The sequence below is a fragment of the Siniperca chuatsi genome, linkage group LG18 (genome assembly GCF_020085105.1).
Source record: "Siniperca chuatsi isolate FFG_IHB_CAS linkage group LG18, ASM2008510v1, whole genome shotgun sequence".
In the NCBI taxonomy this organism is placed as follows: domain Eukaryota; kingdom Metazoa; phylum Chordata; class Actinopteri; order Centrarchiformes; family Sinipercidae; genus Siniperca; species Siniperca chuatsi.
In genome coordinates, this window is record NC_058059.1 from 12,755,908 (window position 1) to 12,772,850 (window position 16,943).

The 16,943-nt window shown below is 39.0% G+C and overlaps 2 protein-coding genes across 3 annotated transcripts; both read left to right on the forward strand.

The window, feature by feature from the left end:
* The first annotated feature begins 1,763 nt into the window (after positions 1-1,763).
* On the forward strand, positions 1,764-5,809 carry LOC122865490 (bone morphogenetic protein 10-like). Its single transcript, XM_044173980.1, has 2 exons — positions 1,764-2,647; positions 3,035-5,809. Exons 1-2 carry the CDS (start codon positions 2,308-2,310, stop codon positions 4,087-4,089), a joined length of 1,395 nt encoding a protein of 464 aa, XP_044029915.1. The 5' UTR covers positions 1,764-2,307; the 3' UTR covers positions 4,090-5,809.
* Positions 5,810-8,076: 2,267 nt separating this feature from the next.
* On the forward strand, positions 8,077-16,898 carry smad4a (SMAD family member 4a). Of its 2 annotated transcripts, none has more exons than XM_044173978.1 (11): positions 8,077-8,208; positions 9,735-10,090; positions 10,224-10,398; positions 10,754-10,783; positions 11,375-11,578; positions 11,899-12,006; positions 12,675-12,725; positions 12,819-13,002; positions 13,158-13,326; positions 13,716-13,854; positions 14,578-16,898. In XM_044173978.1, the coding sequence occupies exons 2-11, from the start codon at positions 9,851-9,853 to the stop codon at positions 14,787-14,789; spliced, it is 1,512 nt and encodes a 503-aa protein (XP_044029913.1). In that variant the 5' UTR covers positions 8,077-8,208; positions 9,735-9,850; the 3' UTR covers positions 14,790-16,898. The 2 variants fall into 2 exon arrangements, with proteins under 2 accessions (XP_044029913.1, XP_044029912.1); XM_044173977.1 differs by lacking the exon at positions 8,077-8,208 and adding an exon at positions 8,402-8,838.
* Positions 16,899-16,943: the final 45 nt, after the last annotated feature.

Here is a 16,943-nt window from a genome sequence, read left to right on the forward strand (position 1 = left end):
TTTGTATTACAGACTGAATTTTATGCCCTCTTCCATTTTATTAGTTGGTACCTGTTATATTAAACAGCACCCACTGGCCAGTTATACAACCCCACTTTTATGTGCTCTGTATAGGCTTAAATTAATAGATAAAACAATTTAATTCAGCTATTATCCTTATAGGCAGTGACTTGTGGACATTCCTCTTTCAAATTTCTCTGCGTCATGGTCAAACTGAAAATGTTTAGCATCCGTGTTGTTGTCTGATGTGTTCACAGCCAGGGATAATTTCCACTACTAGTCACACTACACAGGGTACAGACAGGGTACAAAATGACAAACATCCCCTGTATAAGGACTTAGTGGCTTAATCACAATCACAAACACAACTACAAAGGTGGGTCATGTTAGGCTGAATGCCAGTTAGCAGCATTTGTCAGCTGCAAAAGAGGTCTGGCACTCAGTACAGTGATATGCAAGTTTTCAAACCACTAGCCTAACAGCTCCCATGAGGCTGAATCTGTGCCAAACTGCAGGTTCACTGACCAAAAACATGACAAATTTATTTAATTATTCACGGGGAACAGTCTGGAAAACACACCAGCAAGTTGAAACTACCATACAGGTAAATATGTTGGACATCATTTATATGGTAAGAAAGGTTTAAGAAATATGTAGGTATTTGGCATGCAACCCACTGTAATATGACATAACTCTACAGCAGTTATTGCAATAGTATTTTAGTTACTTTAGAGGTAGGCCTTAATATTTTTTTTCAGGAATTGTTCAGATTACTTTGTCTACGCCCAGTATATGCCCAGTTCTTTGAAAAATTGCAATATTGCAATATACTAACATATAACTGATATGTATAATCACATAAAAAAAACTTAAATGTAACTCAGTGTAACTTTGGTTCACTTGTAACATAATGCATCTCATGATGAAGCAGTGACTCAGCAATGGATCATCATGAATTAACTATTAACAAATAGTTATTAACAAATTAAAGGCATCCAGTGGAGTGAATATCTTGCATTGTTTAAATTCACATTTTCTCCCTAAAAGTAATTTGGTGTCTATTTAAGACCAAATAAATATGTTTAGTGCATTTTCTACCTCATGTACACCCAGACAAACTGTCTACTGTCACATAATCTCATATCTGCAGTAGCCATGAAGAATGATTATGAACTTATGAACTTGTATGTTGCTCTCTGCCACTGAGAGGGCTAAAATGTGTTGGCATTAGTCATGTTTCCTTCTACAGGCAGCAGGGCTCACTTACATAAGTGGCAGCATTTTAGATACATGTGTGTACTGTGGGTTCATATATCTATATCGTCATGTAAAGTCATAATATGTATATCATATATACATTAATGAAGTACTATGGCTTAAATGCCTTATGTCATAATGAGGTTTGTTTTAAGTCACAATAATCTAAAATGATGTATTTTTAAAATTAGTTTTCATTATGTTTTATTTGTTGTTGTTGTTTGTTTAAGTGGATGTAAACTGAAGTGATGGCAATGACTGCATATGTGAGCTGTCAGACAGCCGCTATTAGAAAACAAAACCAGTAATTAGCTAAAAGCATATGCAAATTAGGTCAACTCAGCCTCTTCACCACCTAATGAAAATGTTTAATTCAATTTAAGATGAGGAGGCAGGAGTACAGATATTGAGTCTACACTGGCCTCTTGTGGAGATTGCATAAAGAAATTAACAAAAGTGTTAATTGGTAATTGATTTCCTGCATTAGGCAGGAAAATAGCAACATCATTTCCATGTTTAATTTGGCCCACATTTTTGGTGAACTTAATTGCAATGACTTCCTTATCTCTAAATTCCTCAGTATTCTTTAAATATAAAGTATCATGGTTAAATATTTTGATTACAGCATATAGCCGTTCATAAATCAACTGTCATGTTAATCTAAAGTCACTGTAAGGCTTAAAGTTTTGTCAGTGGAGAGAGACAGAAAAGCATACATCAAAATGAGACAGAATATCAGTGGAAATTATGGATAGTCATAAGTTCCTGGCGGGGAGAGAGAGAGGAGGGCCGAGCAGGGCCTTAGTGACATCTCCAAACATGTCAGCACAGCACATTGGACAGCACAGCCCTGCCCTCAGAACCAAACCACAAGATCAACAAGGGCAAAGCTGTTTTCTCTTTGCCCCCAACAGCAACCTTTTGTCCTTTAACGAAGGAGAGTCCTTTCTCGAAAGGTTGAACTGTTTGCAGGCATCGTCTCCAAAGGATCCATCACATCTTCTCATCTGATACTCAATCTTTGGATTTAAACCTTTTCTCCACTCAACCATGACCGTTTCAGTCTACTCCAACATTGGGTTTATCCGCTCTCTGAATGTCCTACTTCTGATGTTGACTGGTTTGAGCTTGAGCAGTCCCATCAGGTCTCTTGAGAACCATCACAGGGCATCAGTCGGTAGAGATGAGGGTGATAATCCGCTACTTGATGCACAGGACTTTCTGAGCCAGTTTCTGTCCACGATGAACCTCACAGAGCTGAGGCCCCAGCCCAGGCCCCTCGTGGCTCGTAAGGAGCCACCTGAGTACATGCTGGAGCTGTACAACCGTTTTGCCCATGATCGCACTGCTGTGCCCTCGGCCAACATTGTGCGCAGTTTCAAGAATGAAGGTACAAACTTGTTTTTGTTTAGCACCACAAAAATCTTGGAAAATGTATATACTGCATAAAAAAGTTAAAGCCTTGTGTTGCATTAAAAAAAACATGTAATCCCCCCAAAGGATTAGCATACAAATCACTGGTTATTACGTTTGACATTCTACTAATTTAAAGATTTAAAAAAGTGGTCTACTTTGATTTATGGAAGTGCTGTAAATCTAGAACTAAGCCTAGACAATGTATGAGTATTATGATTCAAACAACCAAAAATCATCTATTACAGTAACTGTGTATTTAATACAAGGGTACATTATAATATTTAACACAGTTTAACTTAAGTTTTGACCACAGAAACATACAAAATGCATTGAAACACACTTATTGATATTTTGATTTCAGATTCCTCCCCCTACAGTATAACGGCCAGGGGCGTAAGGATACATCCCTTGCTGTTCAACATCTCAATGCACCACCATGAGCACATAACAATAGCTGAGCTTCGCCTTTTCACCCTGGTCCGGAAGGCCCAAAGACCATATGCTGGCATTGACTGCAAGGTGACCATCTACAAAATACATGAGGGTGTTGTTTGGACAGAAGAGGTGGGGAAAGAAGGGAGAAGGAGGGATAAAGAGGAGGTGGTGGAGATGGAGGATTTGGAGGAACTGGTGACAAAGCATATCCATGCCACAGATAACAGCTGGGTGTCGTTTGACCTGACTCATGTGGTTACACTCTGGCTGAAGTCAGGGTGTGCAACTCACAGACTGGAGGTTCATATTGCAAGTCTGGGGTCAGAGGAGGAAGGGGCCACACAAAAGGTCACAGAGCAGGGCGGGAGGTTGGTGGAGATCGATATCGACAGGAGCTTGGAGGGGAAACACAATGCAGTGATGATTATATTCTCAGATAATCAGAGCAGAGACCACAAACAGGATAAACAAGAGCTCAATCAGATGATTGAACATGAGAATGACCTTCCTGAAAACATGGGCCGGAGCCAACATGCTTTCTGGGGACACATTAATCACAACACTGGCCGTGCTAACCTGGACGAGCTGGACAAACAGTCCCTCATGCAACTGCAGTCCAACCTTATCTATGACACACCTCCCCGAATCCGTCGCAATGTTAAGAGCGAGCCGTGCAAGAGGACCCCACTCTTTGTGGATTTTAAAGACATTGGCTGGGATACGTGGATCATCCAGCCTCTGGGCTATGAGGCATATGAGTGCAACGGTGTGTGCAACCCACCTATGACCTCCGAGGTCTCGCCTACCAAACATGCCATAGTGCAGACACTGCTGAGTGTTAAGAGTCCAGAGAGGGCATCGCGTGCCTGCTGTGTACCCACTAAGTTGGAGCCGATCTCACTCCTTTATCATGACAACGGGGTGATCACTTTCAACCACAAGTATGAGGGAATGGTGGTGGCAGAGTGTGGCTGTAGATAGTCCTGAAAGTGATGCTATTACACAGAGATAGAGACTGTGCACCGATGGAGCTAAAGAAATGATCATCATCTCAGAAACATCTGTCTATCTATCTATCTATCTATCTATCTATCTATCTATCTATCTATCTATCTATCTATCTATCTATCTATCTATCTATCTATCTATCTATCTATCTATCTATCTATCTATCTATCTATCTATCTATCTATCTATCTATCTATCTATCTATCTATCTATCTATCTATCTATCTCATGTGCTTGTTTCCACAGTATCTAAGATCTCATACAGTGGTGTGTAAAAACACGAGTCTAGACTTAGTTGTAAATTAGGGATAGACACAAATCTGTGCTACATGATGTAAATTTGTAATTGTATAAAGATAAATCAGTGATTATTTAATTAGTATAGAATATATAAAGCTTTCAAAGTAATGCTGCAAATCTCTTTAAACAGTTTGTCATGATTTATTATAATTATTTGCCGATGTTTGTATTTTAGAATGTTTTTGGTTAAGTTCCACAATTCATTGTAAATGACACTAACGAGCCATATTCTTGCAAATATGGCTAATCAGCCCCATCCGACACAGTAACAGACAAAAGAAGAAGAGAAAAGACAGAAAGTTCTGATAGCAAATGTCTGAACATCCTGGTTGAAATTTCTCTTCAACCTGTTTCAGATAAAGTGAGCTCCATGTCATTAGGGGCAAGTCAAATCAGCAGCACTGATAGAAGAAGAATTTGGAAATAAGTATGTGAGATCTATATAAGTACAAAAGATATACCCTGAGTGCAAAGTTTCAAGGTACAGAATCTGCCAAAAGTGAAGTCTGCGCTTTGGGTTATTTCAGTGCGAGTGCTGGAACAGAATGTACTAAACAGACTGAACCTTCCACACACTGCCTTATTGCAAAATCTAAATGTATTATTGCTGACTTTTCATCACAGACCTTTCTCAAAACTTTATTTTTTCCATCTACATTTTGCTCTGGCAGAAATTATTCCTAATGCAGAAATTGAGAAGCTCCAGCTTTTCCAAACTGAACTGAAAAAATCTACATTTTAGGATAGGCCACCAGATTTCAATGATTTGCACTACTGATGGTATGCTGTATATTTTTTTAAATATGAAAAGGCTCTTAAATTCAACTGTAATATAGTCATAGTCCTGCCAAAATGCTTTATAAGTAGATATACATGCTGCAGATTTGTAAATGGTATCATTTGTTTCTGTGCCCTATGGCATGTTGGAACCACTGAACTGATTTAAAGAATGTGACATTTTTGCTCTTATTTGCTTGCCAAACTTGCAGAAAATATATTTTCAGTGGCTTTTGACCAGGAGAGGATTTTCAGGGTGTCTTGGAGCTCTTCAGGGCTTCTTGTCTGAAAAATGTCCAATTTCTCTTACCTAACCCTGCTGTCAGCTGCTGTGAAATCGTTCTTTACGCCCCAACCATTCATATCCTGATTTTGGTTCTCACAACAACATTAATGTTATTATGGTTGTTAAAAAAAAAATCTGAAAACAAATATATTCATTGAGCAATTTTTGATCTCTTGTACACCCTATTTCATTGTCAGGTAATCACAGCACTCCCCACCTAACAACCTTAATCCCCATCCCTCTAGCGTCACATGCCTGGCGGGCCTCTCTCTGCCCGCTTCCATGCCATAGTGATAACGAGGTGTCAGAGCCTGCAGTCTTGTAGACCGTCACTCAGGATGAGACGCCACTCCAAGTGGCAGCATTTGTGAGAAGGTGGTGTCAGATTCCTGGTCTCCAACGCCAACATGCTCTATTGACAATCCTGCCATCACGTTGCTTGGTGCCCTCTGAACCCACCCACTTCCTTTTTCTGACACGGGCATGCTGACGCCCTTATCAAGGCCACAGCAACAGTACAAATGGAAAAAATACGTGTCACATCATCACCTAGCTTCTGCTGTTAACAGTCGGAAGCAGATAACAATAATGGAATAACACTGTGGAACTTTCTAACTCAATAGGATCCTCACTCAGCACACAGATTTACATAGGCCAAGTGTGCAGGGCAGAGATATCAGCTACCAGTGAACAAATTGATTTCCTATCCTAGTGTGGAGCTGAATCTTATATTTAATTTTATTAAAAAACAAAAGCAGCATTATTAATATTTTCTTGGACTCTCCTTTTGACTTAGAAAACAAATACCCTCCCCTCAATATATATAGTCCATTATCAATTCAAATGATAACTCTCACTCTTCATCATACAGCTCATAGAGGATCGTTCTAAAGTAGCTACTAGCTAGGCCCCCCCGATTTCATTTAATTTATTTATGTACTGTTTTTTGATTTTCTGTTTGTTTTGTCAGCTTAAACACTTCACTGTATTCACTATGTGTTCTTGTGGGTTCATCATGTTCTGTTGTACTGGCTTTATTTTATGGAATACAGAAACATACAACTGTACAAACTGTTTGAACATTAACAGAGCTTCAATAAAAATAGAAAAATAGAAAAATGTTACATTATGCCTCCAAAATAATTAAGTACATTACAAATATAAATCTGTTTATTTTTCTTTCTGTTAAAGCACTACAATTGTCCATGAACCTTAGTACATATGTGAACATTTCACACCTAAATATCTGCCACTGAAACAGCGCTTAATATACTAATGGTATGTTCATGGTATTTGATCAACATAACTGTGACCCACCATTGTATGTAATTATGATATTTATGACATTTACTATTTGGGTTATTATTTCTTCAAAGGCAGAGAAATCTATGACAGGTCAAGCTAACCATAATGTCAAATATTTTCACTGTTGAAGAAAAAATACATTAAATGACATTTATTTCAAAAGCTGCTTTTTCATAATGTATCATTTCCTTTACCTAACATCTACATGGTCTATGTCAACTACACATTTGAGCAGGTTCATATGACGGCAGCTTTGTTCATAACTTATAGCAACAACGCTATTGTTGTTCATGGGAGGCCAAGTTTAAATCATACAACACATGGTTAATCTCATTGGGATTTGGACAGGGGACTGTTTTCATTACTGTAATGTCACACTACAAAATAACCACAAGGGGGAGACTTTATATTAAAAATCATTATACCACAAAAGAAAAAAGGTTCACAGGGCTGCTTTCCTACACATGATGATGTGTTTTAAGAACATCATCTTGAGGTTAATGTAATTTGAATAAGTCTTGTCAAGTTTGGCCACGCATTCCAACAAGTGAGAAGACATTACTGACATGCACCCAACGAATATACCCAACATATTTCTATGATGACAACCCTCTGGTGACAAGTAGAGCCTTATTTAGACAAAAAATATGATTAAATGTTCTAAAATGGTACTTATAATTATGCATAATGCCTATCAGTAGGATAAGCACACCACAGGTGGGAGTTTTGTTACACAATGTAATACCTCTCTTCTGACCATTGTAATTACTGTGCATTTTACTGTAATTTCATAATCAGTGTATATTACAGTAAACATAACAGTAAGCATTTTTATCAGTGGAGAATGGAAGAAGACATTAATATGATTGATATTACTGTAATTTTGAAATCAACCATGAAGGTTATGTTTTTACAGAGATAGTAACTATAATTGACAGGCTGTTTGAGGGGCAGAGGCAACCAGCTGTATGCGGCGAGGTATATGGCACTGTACTGCGTTTTCGCCACTGGAAGGGGACTTCATCACGTTTTCTTCAGAGGAACGGCACCCTAGAGGGCACTTGATCACATTTTTATCTACCATAGGGGCATCCAAGAGGGCACTTCTGCGGCATCCCCCCTGAGTCCACCAGTGCTCTAAGTATTGTATGTACCCTGTCATTTTTAAGTAGGCCTACCCGCCAGTTCACACCAGACTACAGAAACCACCCGTGGTGAAATACTGGCCCTATAACTATTGATTCATGACCCCTCCACAAAACAGTGTCTCATGATGAGGTAATAGTGACCAGCCATTAGGCCCCTATCACTTCAGTTGGTAATGTGCTTCAGTGGTGCATATCCTGCAAACCAACTGATACACAGTCACCCTGGGGTGTTTGGGGCCCCTGAGGATCTGGGGCCACTGAGCATTCGCTCACTTGGTAATCCAGTCCTAATTGGTCATTGTTTATTGGAATTTAGACATTTTGATTGTTTGACTTACTTGACTGTTGAATACTGAATCAAACCATGGCTTTTAATTTTGGCTCATTATAGTAAAACAGCTATTCCTGGCTCTGAAATACATGTCTGGTGTGCGCGGTATATATATATATTTTAACAAATAGGATAACAAACATCAGTGCCACGCCTGTCACATTTTATGCGTGCATGCTCAGTTTGAGCGTGGTGGATGGAAAGGATTTTTGTTGTTTATTTTCGTGGCCAGTAAACGCGTTTTGTTATTGTTATTAGCTTATATATATTTATACAGTTTTAGTATAATAAAGCGAACAGATAAACGAGTGCACGTTTAGCTAATGTGATATGGTAACATTTCGTGGGGTAACGTTAGCGGATTTGGGCAGTCATAGAAGAAGGTTAGCGAGCTAGCGTATAGTTGATGAAGGTCTTTTAGCGTTAGCTGTTAGCGAATGAGCTAGCAAGCTAGCCAAAATAATAATAACGCAAGCTAGTTAACGTTAGATACCGCATCAAAATTTAGGTCGATAAATCCACTCACTTATCATATTCTACCACCGGGACTAACGCTACTGCGCGGAGAAATCACTGTAAGTCCACAATCAGTGTGTGTTTGATTCAGTTAATGTTAGGAGACGAATGCTTTCTTAACTAGCGTTGGCTAACTAACAGTGATAGCTAACACCGACAGAGTCAATATTAGCTGGACAGTGTTAGCTAACTTAATGATCTTCCACAATAGTACTTTTTATAAACATATGTATTACTTTGAATAGTCGTAAGTAATAACCGAGCAGTGTAATTGAGGTCAGGTTACTGATACTGATGCATTGTTAGGAAGGATACGCTCACTGTTTACCAACAGCTCTGGTACCCATCAGGGCTAACGTTAGCCAAACTACGTATTCTGTGAAAAAGCCCTTAAAATCCTAACGTTAACCTTATGTTAATTTAATCTTAATCATAATATAATAAACCAACTCCTGAACATGAAAAAATATAGTTTTCGGTGCCATAAGATTGTTTGTTTTGCATTTCAGACAAGCTATAACTAATGGCCATATTTGCAGAAAGATCATTGAATGAGTTTTAATGCAGTTGTCAATTTGTAAGATACGCTTAAAGCAAAACTTACCGCTGTTGTAAACACATGTCACATTAAGCTGGGCATGTTCACAGAGTATTAAATAGAAGATACACAGACAACCTAAAATATTTATCTCTAGAGGTTTTGAACATTGCCCGAAAACCCTTTTCTGCACCAACTGTGGCTAGTGACTTGTAATTTTACTGTCATCTTTAGAACGGCACATTAGATTGACTTTAAAGAAGTCTGAACATGATAACCCGTTCTGGCCCTGACATTAAGTCAGGGTGATACACAGATTGTACACTGAGTGCTACTTACTTTAGTAATGCAATGTAACATTTTGGTTGGCATACCCATGTGAACTCTCAGTCATAAGACACTGCTTTTCTGTTTTAGGTTGCTAAACTTGGGCAGTGTTGGATCAACAGTACTTTCATCTTGACACTTCTATTGGTAAAGCCATATAGGATACAACTGGAAAGCCTCCCCAAGGCTGAAACCTAAGGAGCAAGATGTCAATCACGAACACTCCCACAAGTAATGATGCCTGCCTGAGCATTGTGCATAGCCTGATGTGCCACCGACAGGGAGGAGAGAGTGAAAGTTTTGCTAAGCGAGCTATTGAGAGTCTTGTCAAGAAGCTGAAGGAGAAGAAAGATGAGTTGGATTCCCTTATCACAGCCATCACTACGAATGGAGCTCATCCTAGCAAGTGTGTCACCATACAGCGAACTTTGGATGGACGCCTGCAGGTACAGTAGCAGATACCTGTATACAGTACCATGTTGGTTTAGTGTTACACTTGTTGCAATTGAAAGAAAAAATTGTGAGAGATTCCACAGAAACTCTCTCTCATCTCATGAGATGTTTCTCTCTGTGCTTTAGGTTGCGGGGCGTAAAGGTTTTCCTCATGTTGTCTATGCCCGACTGTGGCGATGGCCTGATCTACACAAGAATGAATTAAAACACGTGAAATATTGCCAGTATGCCTTTGACCTGAAATGTGACAATGTTTGTGTCAACCCATACCACTACGAGAGGGTTGTCTCTCCAGGCATTGGTAAGTAAGGATCACACGTTAGTCTTGACATTTGTTGGTCTTGACTAGAGTTTTAGGTTAGGTTATTGGTAAATATAGAATGATTATACAGGGCAGGCACACTGAAGGATTGTGAAGGTTGATACCAGTTGGTGTATATTTAACATGATTTAGCCCCTTCAAATAAAGGAGTTTTAATCCACAGTTGAAATGATTACTTATATGTGTATATATATATATATATATATATATATATCTCACTCTTGTCACTCTCTGTACTCAAAGTACAGCCCATGTTTTAATTCTTACTCAGAATATTGACCTACATAAACCGATTGATAGATATATATATATGTTCTTCTTTATGTTTTTGCAGACTTATCAGGACTGACCCTTTCAAGTTCAGGTAAGGAGGTGCCAAAGTTTTCCCATATGCTTGTTAGGCCTGTCATGATAATGACTTTATCGACTTATCGAGGTCAGCAAAAGTGATTGAGGTCATGTCCATCTATTCCCCGTTGTGTTTACATGCGTGTTTATTTGGATAATAATGTCACCAATATATTAACCTACATGATGCCAGAATAAACAGCAGGGTTCTCCCTACATTATAAGACTTGGGCACAATGCCTGAGTGTTTTTTTTCACAGCTTCTAAGCTGAATGTAACAGAATAAAACTATACTGAGTCTGAGACATGTACATGCTTCTGTACTCTCGTCGTCTGCTCTCTGTGTCTGACTTACGCTATGGGCGGGGCTCAGACAGCTTAAAAGTTCATTGCTCTTTGAAAGGGTGTACTTGCATTATTATGCTATTATATTATCATTATATCAGTGGCATAAAATGGTCTTAAAATGACAATAATATCGTTAATCTCAATTTTTTCTGGGACAATGTTATCGTCGAACAAAAGTAGTTATCGTGACAGGTCTATTGCTCGTGGAAGATTTTGTGGATATCCATCAGTCTTACCTATGTCTGTTGTCTCCATGCAGGTCCACTCTTGGTAAAGGATGAGTATGACTATGACAACCAGCAATCTCACTCAAGCTCTGAAAGCCACCTGCAGACTATCCAGCATCCCCCGTCAAGGCCCGGTCCACAGGAGACCTTCAGCAGCCCCGCTCTACTCCCCCCATCAGATGGCAGCAATTCAGCTTCAACCTCTGCTTTCTCTTCCATCAGTGCTGGACCCTCAAGTGAGACACTACACGGGGACTGCACATATATGCAAAACATAATGGAAGATGCATGTCAGAAATAAATTAACGCAATTAAGTAAAAAATGCTTTAAAAGTATACATTTTACATTATTGTACAAGGTTTAGGTCATTTTTAAAACAGCACTTTTTATAAGGGATTACCTGTCCCCGGCAAAATAGTTTTAAAATTTCAATTGGGTAAAGTTACTTTTAATAAACATCGATTTTTAGTATTTAGCTTTAAGAGCTGATCTACCACACAGACTTCAAATTGGCACGTATTTGGCAACACAACTTTTTTCAATTTCTATTTATAGATCCTACCCCCAATTGGAGCAGAAACAGCAGCTTCACCCCTGCGGTCCCTCAACATCAGAACGGGCATCTACAGCATCATCCACCCATGCCTCACACAGGGCATTACTGTGAGTGGATGGAAAACATGGAAAACCTTTCTGTAAAACTCATATCAAGCCTTGAAAATAATCCATATCCTTTCAAACAATTTACAGATTATTAGAATAAGAGCTCTTGTTCATTAGTTGAAGATTGGCTTCTGTGGCTAGAGGACATTATTAACCTCTAGGAAGGCATGGAGCTGTTAATTCACCACTGATTCTAGGACGGAGCAGCTCAGAAATAGGCTGATTTATTGAAGACATCAGTGTTACCTCTTTTATTCGATGGAACCTCCTAAGCTGATTTCCATATTAAGGGAATTTACCAGGGATTTAGCAGATTTAAAAACAGATTTGAAAAATGTGTAAATGTGCAGCACCAAGACATAGATGGTGTAGGTCAAAATTGTTTTCTCCAGCAGACTTTCTCATGTTTAGATATATTAATGCACTATACATTCATGAATATGTGACATGCTAAAGCAAAATGTGTTACTGTGGTAAAGAAAGGTAAAGTAAAGACTAGCTATAGATGTTAAAGATCAGCCTCCACTCCTGACTTTTTCGGAAATCTGGTAATTTCCAGTGCCATTGCTGCATGATCTGTGCTCATTTCTGAATAATATGTCACATCTTAAGAACTGTTGTGGTTTCAGAATTGCTTGTTCAAAATTAATATCAATATGTTCTTGCAGGGCCTGTTACCAATGAAATTGCATTCCAGCCCCCCATATCCAATCACCCCGGTGAGTATCAAGCTGCAGATGGAAGACAATCCACATATTTACCATAATCTGTGCAATCCATTTGACCTGAGGTTGCTTGTTGGTTTGTTCCAGCTCCAGAATACTGGTGCTCCATTGCGTACTTTGAGATGGATGTCCAGGTTGGGGAGACGTTTAAGGTGCCATCCACATGTCCGATAGTGACTGTGGATGGCTATGTGGATCCATCAGGAGGGGACCGCTTCTGCTTGGGCCAGCTAAGCAATGTCCACAGGACAGAGAACATAGAGAGAGCCAGGTACTTGGTGATATATCATCATATAGTTCATTCAAGCAATTCATGTGTAATGTATGTCTCTAGGTATAAGTGATTGACAGTAATGCAAAGTGTCTGTAATGTCTAACTTCTCTGACTGTGTTTTACCAGTCTTTTCCCCACCTTTCTGTCCTTAGGCTCCACATTGGCAAAGGGGTGCAGCTGGAGTGCAAAGGTGAAGGAGATGTCTGGGTGCGCTGTTTGAGTGATCATGCAGTGTTTGTGCAGAGCTATTACCTGGATCGAGAGGCTGGACGTGCCCCTGGAGATGCAGTTCACAAGATCTACCCCAGCGCTTACATCAAGGTGAGATTGCAGTACAATGGTCATACAATGAAAAGCAGAAATTTTCCAAGTGGGCGTTGTGAGAAACTTGCACATTTGTATTGTTCTTGACACTGGCTACATTTACATGCACACCAATAATCCAGTCATAATGTGATTAATAAGGTGGGGCCATTGTAAAAACCATACTCTTATGTTAATGCAATCATCAGAGTTGGAGTAACCGTAATCACATTTTAGTTGTATCATTCAAGGGATTTTGACCATATTACATGTCAATGTTAATAGATTATGAACCTAGTCAAATTAACATTAAACCTCACAATATTAGCGGACATTCAAAAGCTTGAGTGTTCATTCAATATCTTGTCTTGTTATCAGATCTTAGCGTTTGTCTTGTCCCCTGCCAGGTGTTTGACTTGCGTCAGTGTCACAGGCAGATGCAGCAGCAGGCAGCGACAGCTCAGGCAGCAGCTGCAGCCCAGGCAGCAGCAGTGGCTGGGAACATTCCTGGGCCTGGCTCTGTGGGAGGCATCGCCCCTGCCATCAGTGAGTGTTCTTACTGCTGCATTCTTCAACAAGTGTATTATGATTGCTTCTCAACGTCATCTTCCGTGGGCATTTTGAGTCCAGACTAATATCCGGGACTTTCTTATGGCACTAGGATGCACAGCGTTGTTTAGGGGACATTATAGGGGAAAGTTCACTAATCTTAAAAAGACAAAAAACCAAGAACATTGAAAAGTCTGTCAGATTTCATAATGTGCTGATATTAAAATATTTCACACTTCAGTGCCATGTTAGTATAAAAATACAGCTGAGGTGGAAGAATTGTGACTGTACTATGCACTGTTGTTGTTTTCACGTTTTCTCATTAAATCGGAAAGTTGTTGTTTAACCGAAAGTTATTGCTTTAGAACAAACTTTGATTGAATAACCACTTTAACAGTGAGTCGTTACCAAGCAGTTTGTACTGCTTATCAGTCAGTGTACTTAGAACTCCTTTTTATAAAATGGTTTTAGCATTGGTATGCTTAGCAACGACAATTAACGCTGTAGATGATTAAATCAATTTTCACATAGCTAGCATCTGTGGCCTCATCAGAGTGGAAGATGTGCATATGGCAGTAGTACTTTGTTTACTTAGCTGTGTATCCACCCAGTATATGTTCTAACTTTTACTGCAAGAGTAACTTAGCTAACATATCTCTGCAAGGTTTGGCCTATAGTGCCACATCGATTTAAAAGTTGCTGCCTGTAATTCCCCTGCAGGTTTGTCTGCTGCTGCAGGCATTGGGGTTGATGACCTGCGCAGGCTGTGCATCCTACGGATGAGCTTCGTGAAGGGCTGGGGGCCCGACTACCCACGGCAAAGCATCAAAGAGACACCCTGCTGGATTGAGATCCATTTACACCGAGCTCTACAGCTACTGGATGAAGTTCTGCACACCATGCCCATAGCTGACCCTCAGCCCCTTGATTGAGTTAAAAGACATGAACTGTACAAAAAAAAGACTATACTTGTACAGACCACTCCATTGACAGTATAGGCCTGGAGTACCAAAGGAGGACTGCAATGACAGGGATGCTGAGTAGGTAGGTAGATGTAGGAACAAGGACATAAAGGCTGGCAGTATACTCCAAACACACTGCTTTGAAATCCAGCGCTGTGAGCAGTTGCCAGTATACTGAGTGAGACTCCAGGTGTGTAAGTTCAGTGACTTCCAATCAACAGCTGGAGAAGCATGTGAGTCACACTGGGCGGAGTCATAGTAAACACACTGCCAAGAAGATGCGCATGAAAAAGGGAGACAGTATTCCGACATTGTTCACCAATTGGAAGTGCATAACAGCATGAAGTGAACAAGTCTGTCTCTCTTCAGTCTCAAGTTGCTACAAAAATACTCACACACACTCCACACCGAGATTAAGAGATGCAAAAAGCCTATCAATTATTTAAGTAGCCTTAGTGCTAAACAAAACAAATGCTTCACTACAAGAGTGTAAGGTGTCAAAACAAGAAATGATTCATACTCAGCTGTCGCCTTTTTTCAGTGTGAACATTTCCATTTTTAAGATTTTATGATGTATAGAGCCCCCGTAACTGACTGACAAAATACTTTTTTTGGACTGTTTAGCAGGAGGGCAAACTATTTGCCTTAAAACCAGTTAAGCTGAGCACAATGTGGCAACTTGTATTGAATGCAAACCTGTTATTTGTCTGAACATAGTTAATGTGATTTCAGTTGGAGTATACTGCTGGTCCAGTCCTCCTTTATTGGCTCTCTGGTGCTATATGGCTTCATGTAAGGGGGTTTTCCCCCCTCACAGATCAGGACATTTATGTAAAATCATGTTATTCATTACTGATGTTTTTGTATGATCTTGTCTTAAATATTTTTCAATGCTGACAGTCCTTGTTTTACATTTTTCGATTTATATTCCCCTTTTTGAATTGTTTGTTTTTAACGACGTAAAGAGCATTTGCAAAGCCCATTTTAGCTGACCTCAACTTCTCTTTCAGCAACATAAAACTTCCATTATTCTACCACCAGTCAAGGCTGTTATTACAGTGACAAGTTATGTTTTCTACTGAAGTTTTTTAAATCCAAAATTTAATTGAAATTATAAAATATTTTCAAAAGAAAAGGTGATTGTAACACATCTGCGTAATATTATTTGTAATTGTCATTTTTTGATTAGATGTCCACATAGTGTCCATTAGCACTATATTAATTTGCCTAAGTATTTGGTCTTGTTTCATAGTCTCATGTGTGGTTACTTGTTGTATCCATATGATCTCTTAGCATAGTTGCTAATGACTTTGGTGAGATTGATTAAAAATGTGCTTCAAAGTGTCTGCCCAAAATCTGTTTTCAGTATCAAACACTCACCGACTGCAGGTTTGAAAGGTGTCTTTAGCTCTATTCTGGCAAAATGATGACTGCTTGGAACATATTGAGTTGTGGTTTATGAAATTTGAAATTTTGTCTGTGTAGGATGACAATACCGTTAAACAACCACCTTTCAAACCTACAGGCGGTGAATCTTTGATAGTCAAAAGACAAATTTTGGGTGGAGCATCACTTTAAGATAGCTCACCGCTACCCATTTTAATTTGATGACACTTAACGTAACATATTCTAGACAACAGCTGAGTAAAGAAAACAAGAAATTAATTGAGAGGAAGTTTAAGCCATATTGATGCCAAATATACCCTATGAAAAGTGAAAAGGTTATCAGTCATTTCAGTGTTAAGTCGCTTGTAAAAGCTTGGTTTTAATTATGAACTGAATGATTTTAGATTTTGCTCCGCACTATTGATCAAACAATATTTTGGTATTTAGAGCTTTGTTTACCTACAGCTGTTGCAGTATTTTATACTCTTTTGCTACCTTTACAGTGATGAACCACACTGGTCATAATTGAAAATAATAATAAAAAAAGAATACAATTTTCAGGAAATGCAAGGTCATGCTCATCTTAATCTTTACAGTTGTGTAATACATTCTGAATGCATACTGAGTTTGAATGATGTTGGTGTTTATATGTATGAATATGGTTGAATAAAATTTAATGGGCTAACATGTTTATTTGTAGTCGGAAAATCTTAATTTAGAAATTTCATTAGTGTGTAG